Raw genomic sequence first — 18,056 nt, 5'->3', positions numbered from 1 at the left:
TCCCTCCCTCCCCCAGCCCCAGCCACCAGGGTTGTCTGCCCTCCCCGCCACCCCAAGTTGCCCAAAGCCAGTAGGGTGAGGAGTCAGGCCTGTAGGGCCCACCTGCGTCTAGCGTACACCTCCTCCTCCCCCCACCTCTTTGGCCACATCCTTGCTCCCCACCTGCTTGCTCGGCAGTCCCCTCCCCCCCATTCTGCGAGAAACGTGACACCCCATCCTCTGGGACCCTGACCCCTCCCACCCTCAGAAGCTCTTACCAAATCTCCCCTTCCTCACCCTTGCCTTCTGTCACTGACCCCAGGTCAGCAGCCCACCTGGCTCTTCTGTGCCCAACTGTGCCTCGACCAGCTTCTCTCCCTTTGGGTCCCAGGGTGGACCCCTCCTCCTCCAGGAAGTCTTCCTGGCTAACCCCTACACCCACCACACCCCAGGACTTCCCGAGGGTTATCACCACTCCATGGAACTTGGAAGCTTCCACGAATACTGGACCACTGAAGAGCCTGCTGTCCACTGCAGAACCCACCCCTCACCCAGCGTGCCTGGGGACACTGCAGGTGACACAGGAAGCAAAGTTGAGGCGAGAGTGGAGAGGGCCTGGGAGGTCTTCTTGGTCTGATCACGACGAGCACCTCTGCCCTTATCAGGGGACCACCTGGTGCAAATGTAAATGGCAGAGGAGCAGGGCATCGGGGTGGGCTCCTCAGGGCTCTGACCCACACGTGCGCATGCACACACGAGACGCGCGAGGGCTCGCTTCCTCACTGTCCTGCAGCGCCACCTGCTGGCTGGGCCGGCGGCCCCTACCCATGCAGGACCCCTGAGCTCACAGGGCACGGCCGGGGCGCTCTGCACGGCTGTGAACCTTGTGTGCATGCGTGATCCTTCCAGCCCTGTGGCCACGCCCCCTCCCCCCAACACTCACATCCCCAGACTGGGGTCAGAGGAAGAGCAGCCCCGCCCAGGGCCAGGCTGGGGTTGCACTGAGGGGGCCTTGAACGCCACCCGTGGGCCGATGAGCTCCAGAGGTCTACCCCTTTCCTCTGGCCTGTCATCCTAGACTCTTCCACCAGCGGCCCGCACACTCTACAGACTCCCAAACCTGCCGCCCCCACCCCCACGGGGCCCACCTGCTCAGACCCTGCCCGGGCTCCCCATCCATCCCGTGGTCTGGTTGGCTGCACACCTGTTCTTCTCAGCATCCCCCGCCCCCCGCCCCGTCTGCTGGATTTCCCGATTCCCTCCCTGCCATGTCCCCACGGCCCACCTCAGAGTAAACAGTTTGCTGTGAAGCTTTGGCCAACACTGGCTGGACGGACACAACTGTGAGCCAGCGGATGGGAAATCTGTATTCTCCAGAGTCCTGCGTGTGGTTGGAGGAAACCTTCTCCTTCGGGTAAGGGGCTTCTGCAGGGAGCCCAGAGGTGGCGAGGCCTCGGGGAGATCTAGGGGTGGGTGAGCGCAGGCCGCGAAGGGATGGTTCAGAGCCGTGAAGCGTCATCTCCATTTTCCATCATGGACGTGACATGCATGTGTCTCTGTGCGTGGGAGTAGAGTCTCTGTGTGCACCTGATGTGGTGCCCAGGTGGGTCCTGGCTCCAGCTCTGGGCCCACTGTCCTCTGCCAGGCCCCGTGACCACCTGCAGTCAGGCCCTGCTGGGACACTGGCCTCGTGCCCCATGGCCTCCGGCCCGAGGCATAGTCCGTAGCTGCCTGCTCCGCCCCGGGTCGCTGCGGAGGGCAGGTGCAGGGGCTGTGCTGCTCACCCCCTGCGATGGGCCGGCCAGTCATGTTCCCAGGCCCCTCCAAGTTGGTACCTGGCAGACAATGACCTCCGAAGGGGGGCGGCGATGACTCAGGCTGGCTGGTGCCAAGGCCCCTCCCCACCAAGGGAAGGGCGGCCCCCACGTTGCCCGACAGATCAGGCACAGCTGGGCACTTGGTGAGTCTTCGTGGCCTCAGCAGTTTGTTCTCTGTGAGGGACAGTCCCTCGCTGCCCACCCATGAGAGCTGGTGCCCTAGTCCTCAGACGGGAGCAGCCCGTCCACGTTCCTGGCCAGGGCCAGCCGCAGTGCCCATGACAGGGTGCTGGGGACTATCGGTGGTGGATCAGGGTCAAGGTCAGGTTCCACCAATCTGGGGCCCCTGCCCTCACAGGGCCCAGCTGGGCCCATTGTATGGGGGACAATGGCTTCCTGAGCCAGGTTCCTCTGCCGACAGGAAGGCCATAAAGAGTCTCCACGCTGCCACCGCCCACGTCGCCTTTGAAGGGCCTGCAGCTTTGGAGCCAGTCCCTTGGCCCCTAACCTTTGCCAGCCTGGCTGGGGCCCAGGGCTCCCCAGGGAGCAGCCAACCCTCTTGGCACGTAGGCAGGGAACCTGCCTGCCACACGTGAAGCCTGGAAGCCTGACCCAAGAGCCCTCCCCACGGGAACCAGCCGGCCCCTCTGGCATCCCCCAGGGGCCCGGGTACACGTGCAGGGCGGCTGAGTGTCCTGCCGAGGGGCAGCGCGGGGCCCCGATGTTGGCAGGCAGCTGGAGCTGGAGCTGGGGAGGGCACAAGAAGGGCCATCAGTCCTCTCGCAGGACAGGGCACAAGCCAAGTGTCCTGCCCGCAGCAGGGCAAGGCCTCCCTGAGCCCGGCTGCCCAGGAGTGCGGGGGCAGGATGGGGGCTGGCTAACAGGGACCAGCCCTGCGGGGGGGGGGAGGGGGCCACAACCGGGGGCTCTCCAGGGTTGCAGGCAGCTGGGGTGTCGTGTCCAGTGGGTTGCATACTGAGAGCTGAGATGGTCTGCTGGGCATGGCCGCGCATGGAGGGGCGGTCAGGAGGCCCAGGGCCGCGAGGAGGGTCCAAGAGGCCCAGCAGATTCCCAGGCTCCTGCTGCACCTCCAGGGCTGGGGGCTCGAGCCACCTTCTCTCCGTGCCAATCTTTGTTGCCTTGCTGGGCAAGGGAGTCCTCAGGCCCAGGAAGGGACAGGGCCAGCGTATGGGGGATGGTGAGCCTATGATGCCCATGTGTGGTGAGGGCCCAGCCAGGTGGACCCTTCAACGCTGTGACCGTTGCCTTGACGCACCGTGGACAAGGACTGCACACCCAGGCTGACACCCTGCCACCTCGAGGCTCCCAGTCTTTATTATTCCGGGAATGCAGGGTTCCCAGGGGGTGGGAGGCCTTGTGGGAAGCCAGACAGGCCCTGGCCTGGGCGCCCAAGTGGCCGCCGGGGGGCAGGGAGGGGTGAGGACAGATGGCTAGGTGCCCCGTCCGCCTGGCAGTTACATATGTGGCCTGCAGTTCGAGTCCCCGAGAGCCCCGCTGGGCCGTCTACAGCCTTGGGGGTGGCGCTGGGCGCCCTACACTCTTCCCAGGGCCCAGCTGCACCGACATGGGAGCGGGCAGCCGGCCTCAACCCGCACCCGCGACGGGAGCCCCGCACCCCACGCAGCCCCCGGAGCTGTGCGAGGCTCTGCCGCGAAGGCGCCACGGAGCAACTCAGTCGGTGCTGCAGCCGCCACGCGTGGACAGAGGGGCAGGGGACACCGGGGTGCTGAAGGAGCAGGTGCACAGAGGCGTTGCTGCCACCCAGGCCTGGTCCTGGGAGGGCGCAGGGGCGAGGTGTGCTACCCCCACAGCAGGCACCGCAGGGCTCCCGTTGGGCTCCCTGAGCCGGAGGCAGCCCGTGGCAGAGCTCAGACCCTGCCTCAGTGGATCTCCGTCCCTGGGGGCTGCCTAACCCCTGCCCCTCTTCCCAAAGACCCACACTGCGCTCAGGAGGTTCTGGAAGCAGTCGGTAGACGAGCACTCCGGGGCCCGGCCGGGCCAGGAGCCTCTGTGGGGCTGGAGGAGGGCACCTGGCAGGGAGTGGCGGTGGCAGGGCACGTCGTGCCGGTCCATCGCACACGAGGCCGGGGGATGAGCAGGCTGGTGTGACCACGGCCGCTGCGGACGGGGGCTGGCCGGGCAGGTGTGGGGCGGTGGCCTTGTGGAGCAAGTAGACAGATGTCGTCCACTGCAGACAGCTCTTCCAACCTCCCTCCCGCCCACCTGTCCCCGCCCTCCGTGCTTCTGCGGCCTGCTGGGGACACCGGGGTGGCCCTGGAGGCTCTGGCCAGGGCCCTGGCTGGGCGGGGGGCGGGGGGCGGGGGCCGGGGGGCCGGGGCCCCACCCACCCTGCCAAAGCCCTCTCAGACGGTAACCCGTAGTTCCACCCCTACGGCTGGGAGGGGTGGAACCGCCATGGGTCCCACAGCACGGCGCAGGGCGGGTGACCGGCAGGTGCTACACACACGGACACGAGCCCCTGGTCTTGGGCGTCCCCCTCCTCTCCGGGGAGCGGGTCCAGGGCACACGGGCGCCCTGCCAGGAGAAGCGCCATCTCAGATGTGACCACAGCCCCCACCCCACTGGAGCCCGCCGGCCCACCCCGGGCCTGGCACCTGGAAGGGGGGTCCGGTGGCCACGTGAATGCGTACGTGCGCGTGCAGGGCGAGTATGCACCGGCACGAGGGGGTGGCGCACGTGTGAACGGGGGGGCGTGGGGACAGGCGTGTCCTTGTGCACTGCCCCCTGCCCGGGCTGGCGCTGGCTCGTCCGTCACTCAAGCCCTCCCTACATGACTCTGGGGAGGGGGCCTGCTGGCCAAGCAGAGCTGGACCGGGGCGGGGGGCAGCGTGAACGGGGCCGGACATGTCTGCTTGCTGCCTGGGGACCCCACACAGGGACCCCGGCCTCGCTGGTGTTGGGAGGGGCAGCGGCCCGGCAGGCCTGGGGCTCCAGCTCTGGAGGCTCAGGGACGGGCACGTGTGCGTGCTTACAGGTGGACACGGGCTCCGTGGACGGTCAGCACGGACAGGTTTCCAGGGCTCTGGGGAGGGGCTCGCACGTGGGGAGCAGGCTGCCTCCTCCCTGCTCCACCCAGCACTGCGGTGAGGTAGTGGAAAGCCCTGTGCTCTTCTCAGGACGAGCCTGCGGTCGCTGGCCAAGCCCTGGCCCCCGGAAAGGGGGTGGCTGTCAGGACGCGGGCCAGGGAGGCCACCTCCGTGCCGACTTCTGTGCCCTTCGGTACCTGTGCTGCGGTTCAAGCAGGGCAAGCGGTCCACACGTGTCCAGACACTGGGAAGGCTGTGGGGCCCAGGGTAGAAGCAGCCCACCGCCGAGGGGCCTCGCCAGCAGGGAACGGTGTGCAGTGAGGGTGAGGCGTCCCTGCTTCCACTGCCGGATGCCCCTCCTCGGGGCTGGACCCCAGCCTGAGTCAGGCCCCTGGCCCTCAGACACTGGGGGGGGGGGGGCTCCTGAGGGCCCTGCCTCTCTCCCTGGCCCGGGCACCCAGGCCTCTCCAAGCTTTTAGGGTGCCCATTCCTGCCGCCGACCCTGCAGGGACACAGGTCAGGTGGTGGTGAAGCGGGTGCCGGGGGGGCCCGTCCCAGCAGCTGCAGGGTCCGCTCTGTGCCATGAAGACCCTGAAGGGGCTGAGCTTTGCAGAATGCCGGGGAGCTGTAGCCAGAGCCTGTACCCACCAGAGACAGCCCCCTACACTGTGCCCACAGCTGGAAGAGCCCCATGCAGATGTGGGACAGAGGTGCAGACTGGCCTGCATGTCCCCCTCAAAAGCTGGCACACCGAGCACAAGGCCAGAAGGACCCTGCCGGCTGCTGGCCTGGGGCCTCATCCCTCGCCAGCACCTTGGCCACCGCCAAAGCACGAACCCCCCAGCACTCCCTCCCACCCATGTGACCCTCCTCACCACACCCTCTCAGGGGACAGTCCTTCCCACCAGCCCTTGCTCCCGGGCCCATCTCCAGCCCTCTGGGGGCCTGACCCTTCCTGCTTCAGCCAGACACCTGCTCCCGGCCATCCATCCCCAGACCTCCCTGCCCGTCCGGCCTCCCTGGGCTTCCTCCCCATTATGTCCCCTCACCTCCGGGCCTTGGCCGTGCAGGCCACCCGGAGTGCTTGCATCTTCCCTCAAATCCCCTCCCCCTCCGCAAACCCCCTACGGGACCCCCTCCCTCCCCTGCTTTGCGGGCTCAGCTCTCCCACCGGCCTCTGCCCAGAAACCTGCTCTCGCCCCGGCTCCCAGCGGAGGCGTCCCGCCCGAGGCGTCTTGAAACCTGCCACGTGCGCCGCACTCCACGGGCAGCCCTGTGTCCCAGAGGGCGACTCTGTCCCCTCCAGAGCCACCGCTAGCCTTGCACCTGGAAGTCCCGGGGGCTCACCATCCCGGCCAGGCAGCCCGCACCCTGCCCCCTGAACGGCATACCCCAGAGCCAGAGAGCCGGTGCAGAGCCGCTGCGGCCAAGCCCTCCCTCCCACGGGGGGCCCCCAGCCGGGACAGCCCAAGCCACGGACACACTCGGGGACTTCCTACAGCGGTGGGCACGAAAGGGGCGCTGATGAAGTCCAAGCCACGTCCCCATCATGCGTCTGACAACAGGGCCAGGTGCCTCTGTGCACCTCTCCCACCCCCAGTGGCCGGGCGCCCTGCCGTGGCCTTACCCCTCCAGGGCAGGCCACGGAGCCAGACGGGAAAGCACAGGCCAGAGGCTCAGTGGGTGTCTGCTCAAGTAGTGGCTTTTGTTTCACCGAACTCATGGTCCTGTCCAGCCTTCTAGGGGCCCGGTGAGCTGCAAGGTCCGGACACGTGTAGCCAAGGACCTCAGAATTCCCTACCTGCAGACTGCCACACCCTGGACATGGCCTGGCTCTGCCACTGTAGGGGTAGGGTGGCCAAGGCTGGGGCCTTGAGGGGCACAAGCATCTGTCCTGCCTCCCTGGCCGTGTCCAGAGCAGCGATGCCCACGCCGAGACCCTGAAAGTGGTCCCTGGGCCCCCAGGGGCGGTGGAGGGTAGCGGGAACCCTCCAGAGCAGTGCGGCCAGGCTCGAGGACCCTCTCTGCCCACCATCCCTCTGCGGACCCTGAGCCAGACCCCAGCTCAAACAAGACCCCGCTCTGCCTGACTCCGGCTCGGTGCAGGGCCAGCCCAACACCCAGGCCAGCCACACGGGCTGCGCAGGGCAGCCCCCAGGGCAGCTGTGCACCCGGGGGCGTGGAGCCAACCATCCCACGTCTGCTGAGAGTGCGGCTGACTCAGGTCGCCTGCAGCTGGGCTGCAGCCAGGCACGAGACAGTCCGGGTCCAGCTGAAGACGCAGCGTGGGAGGGGCTGGGTGGGGGCCGAGACTCCACTGGGGCAGCCAGTGGGGGGCTGCAGCGCCCCCAGTCCGGCACTCACTTCCAAGAGCGGGCCTCCTCGTGCTCGGTGTCCTCCCGCGGGACAGGGCGGTGCCGCCGGCGAGGGTTTCCGGGCTGTAAGACCCACATCTCCCGGGATGCACACACAGGTCCAGTCCCCTCGCGGGCAAACGCTCCTTACGGTGCTCCAGATGTGGTCCCGGCGGCGAGTGCCAAGCGGCCGTGGCGAGGGCTGCAGGGCAGGCGGGCCCGTGGAGGCCCCGTCTGAGCCCCGCCAGACGCTGCTGGCTGCAGGGCGGGCTCAGTAACCCTCATCCTCCTCGCCATCACAGCCGTAATCTGTGGGGCGCAGAGGACAGCGGTGGACACCCTGCGGCGCTGCCCACCCTGCTGGAGGCGCTCAGGCCCCCCCCCCCCTCGGTGAGGCCTGCCACGGCGGCGTCTTCACCTCCGCAGGGCCCTTCACCTCCCGGCAGAGCACCCGTGTGATGGGGGCGGCCCCCCCGCGGCACAGACACAGCTGAGCAGCACGCGTCTCAGTCCCAACCTCCTTCCGGAGTGAAAAGCTTTCATCTGAAGCTGAGAGGCCAGAGTTCAGGGGATGCTCAGGAGCGGAGAGTCTGTGCCTCTTCCTCAGAGCGCCCCACCCCGCCCCACCCCGCGCCCGTCGCCCCCCGACCGGTGTGCAGGGCCCCCTCACCATTGCTGCCCATCATCTGCAGGGCGCTGACACAGGGCTCCCCGTCCTCCTCGTCGGGGTCCTCCTCGTCGGGGTCGTCCTCGGGGTGGTAGGACACCGGCCCGCTTTCCACCACTGCTGCGGGCCTGTCGGGCGCGGCTCCCAGGGTGGGCAAGCTCAGGAGCGAGGTCTGCAGCCAGGGGGGGGCAGGCTCTGGGAAGCTGCCTGCCCTGGGGGATGGGCATCACAGCGCCAGCCTGGGCCCCCGCCGGCCCCCCGCCGTCTCCTGGACACTTCCCACCCTCAGAGCCCCCTGAGCTCCCAAGCAGCCCCTCTGTCCAGCCTGTGCACACCCAGGAACGCCCAGGAAGCCTCTGTTTCTGCCACGGGCCTCACAGCACAGCATGAGGCAGATGCAGCAGGCCTCTCCCTGCCACCCGCCCCCAGGGCCCCTCCCCTGCCGCCCGCAGGCCTCAGGACAGCCGTGCACGGGCCAGGATAGCCCCCGGTCCCTCCCTGCGAGGGCCCCTGCCCCCGGCTGTGGCCACACAACATACCTCTCCTACGGCTGCCTTCTTGGCTGGCTGTGCAGACACCATGGGCCTCAGCCTAAAAGAAAGCCCAGGGTGGCGGCCTCAGCCCATGCCGCGGCCACCACTCCGCCTGCAGAGTGCACTGAGCGCCGAGCCCTGGGGTGGGGACGGGCGGCACTCCCTCTCCGACTCCGCTCCCGGGGCTCACTCTGATGTCGCTCTTCCCGGCGGACCCCGCAGGCCTCAGGCCCCTAACCTGTCCCAGCTCCCCCAGCAGTTCCGCCCCCTCTGCCGTGGCTCACCCCCACCCCGCGCCTACTCTGCTAGCGCAGATCCTACGTGCACACAGCCCCTAGCCTGTGTTTGACACACATCCGCGTGCCCGCCACACAAGGATGCTGAGTGACCACACCCGTCCCCTCCGGACAGCGCAGCAGGCCCTACTCACCGCCCCCACAGGCCAAGCGGCGACGTGCGTGAGCATCGCCACCCCCCCCACCCCAGGCCTCGGCGCAGGCCTGGGAATGGGGATGGGAGAGGGGTGGCTGCCAGAAACTGGAAATCAGGGTTCTTCTATGAAAACTTCCTTTTTAATGTTGGCAGCAAACCCGAATTTTAGTTCAAACGCTATGTGGGTCAATGGGAGACAGCCCTGGGCAGATCTGATGTACGTTTGTCATTTGATGAATAAAAACCTAAAACCAGGGGCGCCTGGGCGGCTCAGCGGGTTGGGCATCTGACTCCAGATTTCAGCTTAGGTCATGATCTCAGAGTCGTGAAGTCTGCTTGAGATTCCTTCCCGTTCGTCTCCTCCCCCTGCTCCTCCCCCTGCTCACGCTTGTGCGCGCTCTCGCGCCCCCCTCTCCAAAATAAATACGTTTATTTATTTATTTATTTATTTTTTAAAGATTTTATTTATTTGAGAGAAAGAATGAGAGAGAGAGCGAGCACATGAGAGGGGAGAAGGTCAGAGGGAGAAGCAGACTGCCTGCTGAGCAGGGAGCCCGATGTGGGACTCGATCCCGGGACTCCAGGATCATGACCTGAGCCGAAGGCAGTGGCTTAACCAACTGAGCCACCCAGGCGCCCTTAAATAAATTTTTTTAAAACGTGATCTAAAATCGTACTGCCCTGGGCTCTCCAGGCTGTCTGCCCAGCTGTTCTCGGTCAAGGTTCTGGAAGGATGTGTGGGGGTGGCAGGGAGTGGCCGCAGTGGGAGGCACCTCCCCCAGGCCACCCCCGGCCCTGGTCAGCCCTACGGCCCCCAGGCCACCCCCGGCCCTGGTCAGCCCTACGGCCCCCAGGCCACCCCCGGCCCTGGTCAGCCCTACGGCCCCCAGGCCACCCCCGGCCCTGGTCAGCCCTACGGCCCCCAGGCCACCCCCGGCCCTGGTCAGCCCTACGGCCCCCAGGCCACCCCCGGCCCTGGTCAGCCCTACGGCCCCCAGGCCACCCCCGGCCCTGGTCAGCCCTACGGCCCCCAGGCCACCCCCGGCCCTGGTCAGCCCTACGGCCCCCAGGCCACCCCCGGCCCTGGTCAGCCCTACGGCCCCCAGGCCACCCTCGGCCCTGGTCACCCTACGGCCCCCAGGCCACCCTCGGCCCTGGTCACCCTACGGCTAGAGAAGAGGGGAGGCCAGCGGGGAGGTTCTACTCTCTCTCCTCCAGACCCTCCAAACACAAACAAAGCCAGGACACCTTCCACACCATCCCTTGCAAGGAACCAAGAGAGACGGCATCGTAGCCACATTCCTGGGATGTTGACCTGCCCAGGGTGGGACCCCCCGCCCCCCCGCCCCCGAGAGGAGGCGGGTTGTCCTTCCACGCCCTGGCCACGGACACCATCCAGGCTCAGGGACCCTGCCCCAGGGCCTGTGGGGGCAGAGGCATCCAGGAGGGGCTCAGATGACTGAGAGATATCCACCACTGTGACATGCCAAGAAGCCCTGGGGACACTGGGAATGGATGCTCCAACAGCTTCCAGCAGGCGGACAGGCCCTCCGCAGCAGGGGCTCCAAGCTCTTGTGGGAGGCTTCCATGGGCTCATGCCACAGCAGCGACCCCTCAAGGCCCCAAAGAGTCCAGGGCCACCTGAGCGCAGGAGGCGGGAAGCTGGCCCTGTCCACCCACCTGGCTGCACAGGGGTCATGGTGGTCAGTGAGGCAGCCAGCGGGGGGTGTGGGGCTGTGTGTCTGTGTCTGGGTCCCATGCCCACCCCCCACCCCTTCCAAGCAGCCCCGGCAGCTGTTTGTGCCCCGTAGGAGGGCCTGTGGACACGTGGAAAGCACGCTCCCCTCCTGGGCCCACAGCGCCACCCGCTCACCCTCTCAGCCTGATGGCAGACACACTAGGACGGGTGGGGTGCAGCTGACCCATGAGACAGGCTTGCCCACACACTGTCCCCTGGCAACCAGAGGCAGAGCCGGGGCTCCAGGAAAGCAGCCCCCTGCACCACAGACAGGGTGATGCACCCCCTCCAAGGGGCAGTCTGAGAGGAGGGGGACCCTGTGGTCCGAGGGCTCCCGAGGGCTCAGGGTCCCCTAGCTGCTTCTCACGGTCTGAGAGTCCACTGAGCAGGCGGAAGCCAGGCTGGGGGTGCATCTCCCCAGGCCCCAGACCACAGTCAGAAGGGAACACAGGGATGCCAGACAGTGACAGGCTGTGCTGGGTGCTCGGGGACTCAGGGGCTTGGGGAACGAGAAAGTGGAAGCCTCCGCTTATAGAAAAAGTGTCACAAGGAGCACCCGGCTGGCTCAGTTGGAAGACCTTATGACACTTGATCTCAGGAGTTGTGAGTTCAAGCCCCATGCTGGGTGTAGAGATGACTTAAATTAAAAAAAAAAAAAAAAAGTCACAAAACCATGAAAAACATTTACTCTGAATTACGAGAAAAAAAGGCAAACTAGAACTTTTTTCCTTCTCAGATGAATCACGGTGAGAAGCTGCTAATGACGGGTATCTGGGGAAGAGGTGGGTGGGATGCAGCCAGGCCGCCCCTCCAGGCAGCCCCTAAGCTCCCAGGCCACCCAGGGGCAGCTCTGCGCTGGGTGCATGACCTCGAGGACCAGCTCAGGCACGGCCGGGACCCTCAGGACCACAGTGCCTGCCTGCAGCCGCCCGAGGGCAGGCCCCAGCGCGGGGAGCCGTGCAGAGCTGCCTGGACCCGTCTGTGCAGGGTGCTGCCCCACCAGGAGAGGCACCTGGCCACAGCCCACGGCTTCTCTCCCGTCCTGCTCACCCCCTTCGGCAGTCTGCTCTCTGCCCTTCCTTCTCGGCAGCCAGGGGAGGGGTGCACAGAGGGCCCCTCCCAGGAAAACAGACTGGCTCACCTGCTCCCTGAGACAGAACACACCCTGCAGATGGGGGGCCCCCTCCTCAGCCCCCAGCCCTGCACACAAACAGGAGCCAGCCAGGGCAGCGGGTTCCACGTGAGACCCAGCATCCAGGTGGGGACTGCACCCCCAGGCCTCCCGCCCCTGCCCAGATGCAACGCCTGGCCTGCCTGGCGCGGTACCTTTTCCCCACGCTGCTCATGGAGTCAGTTCCGTTCCTGCCGGCAGGCATCTTCCTCCGAGACAGCTTCCGGGCACTGGCCCGCTCCTCGGGCTGCGCGTCCTCCCCCTGCAGGCTGCCCCCACCCTTGCTGTTGAGGTCCCGGAGCACGCTGTAGTTGATCTTGCTGGAGATTTTCTTCTGCTCCAACATCTTTTCAATGGCCTCCCCGGCCGTGCTGGCCTGGATCGGCTCCCGTCGCTTACAAGACTTCTTGGGCTCAACAGAAACAGAAGAGTTACCGCCCCCTGGGGATCTCAATGCCCGCAGACCTGCTAGGTGCCTCGTGGGATGGGGGGGGCACCGCCAGCTGGACACCGTGGGGGGAGGGGCCGGGCAATCAGAGTCTGCTGAGGACCCCTGGCCCCAGGAGCTGAGGTGTGCAGGGCCCGGGCCCCCAGAGGACGGCTCCGACCTTCTCCTAAGGGGGAAGCCAGCCCCCGGCCATCAGCGGGGGAGCTGTGGGCAGGTCTCAGGGTGTGCGGCCAGCTCAGTGAGCCCCTCGGGAGGGGTCACCCAGAAGCAAACGCTGAGCTGCCCACGAGCCCGTATGGACACCTGGCTGTGCTGGACGCTGTGGCCACCCGAACGGGGCAGAGTAGGGTGCCGTGCTCGGGATGGGTCACCCAGCACGGAGGGACCTCGTCCTGGGTGCTGCACCACCTACAGGAGCCCAGCTGTGCCTCCTGCCCACCAGCCTGCCCACCACGCTGCTAGGGGCCCCAAGCCCTGACCCCAAGCTGTAGGCCCTCCTCCGGAAAGGTTCTTGAGCAGACCAGCGACCCGGTCTGGGCATGCCTGGCTCCTGCCTTTCTTGCTCAGAGGCTCAACCACTCCCCAGCTCAGCCTTGCAGCCAGAGTCCCCGTCCAGCCACACAGAAGCAGCCAAGCCACATCTCTGTGACCACCCATTGGATGGGCGTGACAAGCAGGGTCCCAGAGGTGCAGCAAGTCCCTCAGTGAAGGAACTGCCATCCTGGGGGCCCTCGCAAGACTTGGGGAGGGGCAAGGCTGGTCTCCACACACATCGAACGAGCCCTACCTTGTGCTCCTTGTAGATGCCAAGCTCCTTCTCCTTCGCAATTCTTGCTTCTTTCTCTAAAAAGTCCCCAAATGGCAGGATCAGCAGGGGCCCTGGAGCCCAGGACCCTTGGCAGGTGGGCGGGCGCTTACCCCTCTGCTCCCGCAGGTACTCGGCGTTCTCCCGCATCCACAGCTCGGCCTTCACGCGGGCTTCCGCCTCGTTCAGGATGTACTGGGCAGAGCACAGCATCACACTCAGGTCTCGGCCACCAACACGCTTGCCACACGCACAAGCCGGCCAAGGGTGGGCCTCTGACCCGCAGGGCTGCAGGCTCGTTCCTGGGAGCCAGTCAGGGACATCTGTCCTCCCCCACCCTTTCCAAGGCCGATAGCGGGGGCTGTGTCCACAAACGGGCACGCGGACACAGGGGCCGGGCCAGCCAGAGTGCGCGGACACGGCCGCGGGGGCCCCCGACGGCCCACGGAGTGCACGCGGACGCTCACCCTGTCGATCTCCAAGTCGTCGATGCCACTGAGGTCCAGCTCGCCATCCCCGCACCCGTCCGCTACGGGGAAGCACAGCGCCAGGGTCATTTGGGGTCAGGTTCTGGTGAGCAAGCGTAGACGTCCCCTGGGCGGTCTCAGGACCCCTTCCAGGGTAGGAGGCCCCTCCTCTGGGACCTCGGCTCTGGCCACGGGCTGAGGGAAGCCCCCTCGTCGCTGACAGGCCCGGCCCTGCTCCATGTGCACAGTGTGTGGCTTCCACCCCAGGACTGCGTGCAGGAAGGACGCTAAACCAGAGCCACCAGACCTCGGGACTCCCTACGACAGAGGCGCCTTCAGAGCAGGAGAGCAGGCTGTCCGGCTCTCCACCCACCGGCCCAGGAGATAGACCCTCAGCGAGTCCTCAGTGAGTCCTCAGTGATGTGCTCAGGATGTGCTCTGGACATCGTCACACCCTGCTGGCCACCCGCTTCGTCCCCGCCCGGGTCAACAGTACAACCTGCACAGCCTGGAAATCGGGGGTGGCCCGCCTACACCCAGTGGGCTATAGGCGGGATGCTCCGCAGTCAGGCCCCGGGCAGGCTCCCCTGGTGCTCACACTCTGCTCATACCCTTCCTTGGTTCCTACAAGAACGGTCTGTCCCTGCCTTGGGGCCTTTGCACGGGCCCTCTGCCCGGTCCTCCGCGGGACTCACCTCGTAATACAACCTGCATGTGCTTAACGGACGGGCTCAGGCTGCGCCGTGTTGCGGCCCCTCCCACCCGAGACACCACTGCCATCAGGGCAGATGCGTGCCTGCTCGTCACCCGGCTCAGAGACACGTGATAAACGTCTGTGCAGCGCACCCTCATGGGGGCCCCTGGCACACGGAGGCCAAGCCCTAGGCGCCCAGGGACAAGGCAGGGCCTGTCTGCAGCCTGGGGGCACCTGAGGGGGGTCAGTCCTGGCAGATGGCCAGAACCCGCTCTCGGCAGTAAAATGCGGCAAAACCAAACGGGCCTTCCTCCCAGAGCTGCCAGCACCCCAGGCCATCCTCCTGCTCAGGCACCCCCACGCTGCCCATGCTGGAGCCTGGCGGGTGATATCGGGCCATGCGTGGGGACTGTGCCCTCAGGCAGCACTCGCCCTTGGCTCAGAGAAACGCAGGGCGGGCAGGGAAGCCAGTCCCTGTCCCCGTGCAGGAGGCTTCACACGGACAGGAAGGAGCCTGCGGCCACAACCCAAGCAAACAGAGGGCTCCGGCCGGGCCCTGAGCCAGTGGGCCAGTGGACAAGGGTTCTGGAGGCGGCAACAAGCCCTGATGGGTTTCGGGGTGTCCGCACACGCTGGGGTCAACAACGGCTTGCACCACCCGGCACGGCGCCCCTCCCCTGCCCACCCTTCCGTGAGGCTGCACCCCAAAAGCAGCACCTCCATCTTCCACAGATGGGGAGGGGTACCACTGCACCCGCCAGAGGAGCCCCCTCCCTCTCCCCATCCACCACCCATCCCCGGGCCTCCCGGGCACTCACTGGGGTCCTGGCTCTGGGAGGAGATGCACTCTCGGATGGAGTCCGAGATGCCCAGGCTGGCTGCCGTGGGCAGGGGGCCGAGCAGGGACTCCAGGGCCGGGGGCCCCCTGCCCCCCTCGGGGTCTCCTGCCACCTCGGAGCTGCTGGAAATGCTGCCACCAAGCAGCTCTTGGTAGAAATCCTTGTTCAGGTGGCTGGCGACAGCCTCCAGCTCCTCATCCTCGGGGTCCTCCTCACCAAATAAGCTGGACGTGGAGTCCTCGACGGAGCCTACGGACACAACGTCACACAGCCTGTGAACCAGGCAGAGCGCCAGAGTCCCACCTCTGTGCAGACAAATACGGCCGCCGGCTGCAAAAGGCATTTACTTCCCTAACTTCAGTGACCGAGACACACCTTGTCACCGAGGCTGCCCCACGTCCATGCACCCACAAAGAGCCCTTGGCCTACACACCTCATGCTGCACAGAAATTAACTCAAAATAAACAGAACAGCTAAGAAAGAAATTTCCCATTTGGAAAACGACGGCAGAAAACACCTGTGGCTTTGAATTGGGCAAAACTTCCTGGATGGGACACTGACAGCAACCCCTAAACCACCAAGCAGGATCGCGTCAAACGAGACCTCTGCCCTCCCATGAGCGCCGCTGTGTCTGGAGCACGCAAAGAACGCTCAGGGCTCCGTGAGACGAAACCACGCGACACGACCAAACCCCAGCAGAAGGCCTAGGGCGCCACCTCCCTCCCACCAGGCCAGGAGCAGCGCCGGGAAGCAGCTCCCACCCTGGTGGGGCGCGCACAGCCTGGCTGCATCAGAGAAGGCTGGGCGGCTTTGCGAAGGCTGGGGTGCACGCCCAGGACAAGACCGAGTAAATGTCCACAGGGACACTCGCACACAAACGTTCAAAGTGCCGTGTGTGCAACCACGCAAACCTAGAAACACCCCAAATGTGCTGCAGTTCCGGCTGGCTCAGCCACCTGCGTGCGTTTAGGGCACCACAGACAGGGAGCTGTGCTCGCCGGCCAGAGCCGTCACCCAGAGCACAGCAGCCAGAGGGGAATCTGGACACGCCACGCCATCCCACGGACACGAGACTCCAGAAAGCACGACTGACTCTGGGGGCAGCGAAGGCCTGAGGGCCCTGGGGGTGCACATTCGCGATCTCGGCCACGATCTCGCCCACCGCAATGATTTTGTGATGTGCACATTTGTCGAGATTTACCAAGGGCTGCATTTTAGATTTGCGATTTGTTGTACGTGAATTACGCCTCCAAGAAATTTGTTAAAAACTCACCCAACAAAATGGTTAAGTACATCTCAGAATCCCTTACTCCAGTTTTTAACGTGCAATACTGAAAGTTCACAGTAAGCACCAAGGCTCCCACAAGCACGAGGACGTTACATCTGCGTGAATGTTTCTCTGGAGGCAGAAAACCGTCCAATTCCCTGTGAGCAGGAAAATCGTGTAGGGTGATGATCCTTCCGGATAAATCTGCCGCACCTCTGCCCTGATGTCTGGGCACCCCTGCCCGAGGGCCAGGCCCAGGCCTCGGCTGCCGCGTGCCCTGGACGTCCGCACTCCCGTCCTGTCAGCTGGGCCCCAGGAGCACCTGCAGAGTCCAGCCTCCCCCAGGCCGCATCGCTCCCAAACCCCTGCCACTCTCACAGACGACTCTCCCCTTCAGCCTGAGTCAGACCGTGTTGTCCCCTTGGCCCCCGTTTGGGACCCCCTATGGCCCCCGCTGCACCCCATGTGAGCACCAGCCTCCCCCCATGCAGCTGCAGGGCTCCCTCCCTTCCCCAGGCCTCTCCCGAAACATTGCCTGCCTTTGCCGGTCCCTTCAGTACTGCGTGTCAGCTGATGGCCCTGCAGGGAGGCTGGCAGGAGGGTGGCCCACTGCCTGCACCACCATGGCACGTCATGGGAGCTGTGGCCTCCTTGTCAGTCAGACCTCCTGTGACCCAAGGCAGCTGGACAACCCCACCTAGTTTTGGGCTCGGTCCAGACAGAGGGGATGAAACGTCTGCCATCCCGATGACACAGAAAGGGTCTGGATAACCAGACCATGGGGAGCTAGGAAGAGGGACGCGTCCCTGACGTTCTCGTCAGAAGAAAGGGTGTGAGAAGCTGAGCCCAGGGCAGGAGGCAGGGTGGCCTGCTGGTGGCAGACAGCCGGCCAGCTTCTTAGCAGCCGGGGCAGTGCACGCAGATGCTGCCCAGGAAATGGCATGAAGAAAACCCTGGGTGCAAAGCCAGGCCCCCCCCAGAGTGCAGAGAGCACCACCACCAAGTCACAGGCGGATGGAGACAGGCTCCGACCGCTAGAGAAGCAGCGCTTCCGGCTGGGGCACGAAGCAGCACCCAACCCCGTGCTGGCCGGAAGAGGAGGGCCCAGCGGAGGGGCCGGGCCAGGGAGCAGAGCAGAACGTGCACCCTGGCGGAGGGACCCCACATCCCCCGGAGCCAGACTCCACACACGCGCCCGCCCATCACAGAACGGCAGCTGCAGGTGTCGCAGTGGGGCAAGCCGTCCTCGAGGGACCACGGGCATCCCCAGCCACAAACACAGCCGACCACACGCCCACGCACGGTGATAAGTGTGGACGTTTACACGGTGACCAGAAAACAAAAGGCACCGCCCCCCCCGGATGGTAAGTCCCCCCCGGGAACCTCAGCATCAGAGAGAAACGAGCCGAGACCCCGAGCAGCACAGAGCTCCGGTGCGGCTCATGGGTTTCCTGCACGCATACGCCCGAAACGCCTGAGCAAACCCGTCAAGCAGCGACCCCGAAGGTCAGAACGTGCGTGAGGCCGGAAGGGACAGAGGGAGAAGGAGCAGGTGCCGACTCAGCAGACAGGAGGCCGCATTTTGAACGAATCAATGCAGACGCAGCACTCGTGAGAAATCAGTACAAACCAGAACACAAAACCAGGGAAACAAATGGGGAGAAAAAACACACTCACGCGACTGACAAAATCAAACACATCCCGAGACGTGGCTTTGCCCAAGTCCGTGCAGACCGTGTGTGGGCCGGATGCCAGGCGCCCCCGGGGGGCAGGTCGC

General features: G+C 65.7%; 1 protein-coding gene across 2 annotated transcripts in view; it reads right to left on the bottom strand.

Annotated features, from left to right (window-relative positions):
- Positions 1–300: 300 nt before the first annotated feature.
- The window catches only part of BRF1 (BRF1 RNA polymerase III transcription initiation factor subunit), a 58,901-nt gene continuing 41,145 nt past the window's right edge, over positions 301–18,056 (bottom strand). For both annotated transcript variants that reach the window (XM_027572771.2, XM_027572772.2), the window contains 9 exons: positions 14,992–15,261; positions 13,480–13,541; positions 13,126–13,207; positions 12,995–13,050; positions 11,915–12,171; positions 8,425–8,476; positions 7,889–8,057; positions 1,265–7,527; positions 301–652 (listed from right to left, as the gene is read on the bottom strand). In XM_027572771.2, coding sequence (XP_027428572.1) covers positions 7,490–7,527; positions 7,889–8,057; positions 8,425–8,476; positions 11,915–12,171; positions 12,995–13,050; positions 13,126–13,207; positions 13,480–13,541; positions 14,992–15,261 — 986 coding nt within the window. In that variant the 3' untranslated portion in view covers positions 301–652; positions 1,265–7,489. The remainder of the gene's footprint in view (positions 653–1,264; positions 7,528–7,888; positions 8,058–8,424; positions 8,477–11,914; positions 12,172–12,994; positions 13,051–13,125; positions 13,208–13,479; positions 13,542–14,991; positions 15,262–18,056) is intronic.

This window comes from Zalophus californianus, chromosome 6 (genome assembly GCF_009762305.2).
Source record: "Zalophus californianus isolate mZalCal1 chromosome 6, mZalCal1.pri.v2, whole genome shotgun sequence".
Lineage (NCBI taxonomy): Eukaryota > Metazoa > Chordata > Mammalia > Carnivora > Otariidae > Zalophus > Zalophus californianus.
Note: the sequence above shows the minus strand (reverse complement) of the source record. Positions and strands in the feature narration are given on the sequence as shown.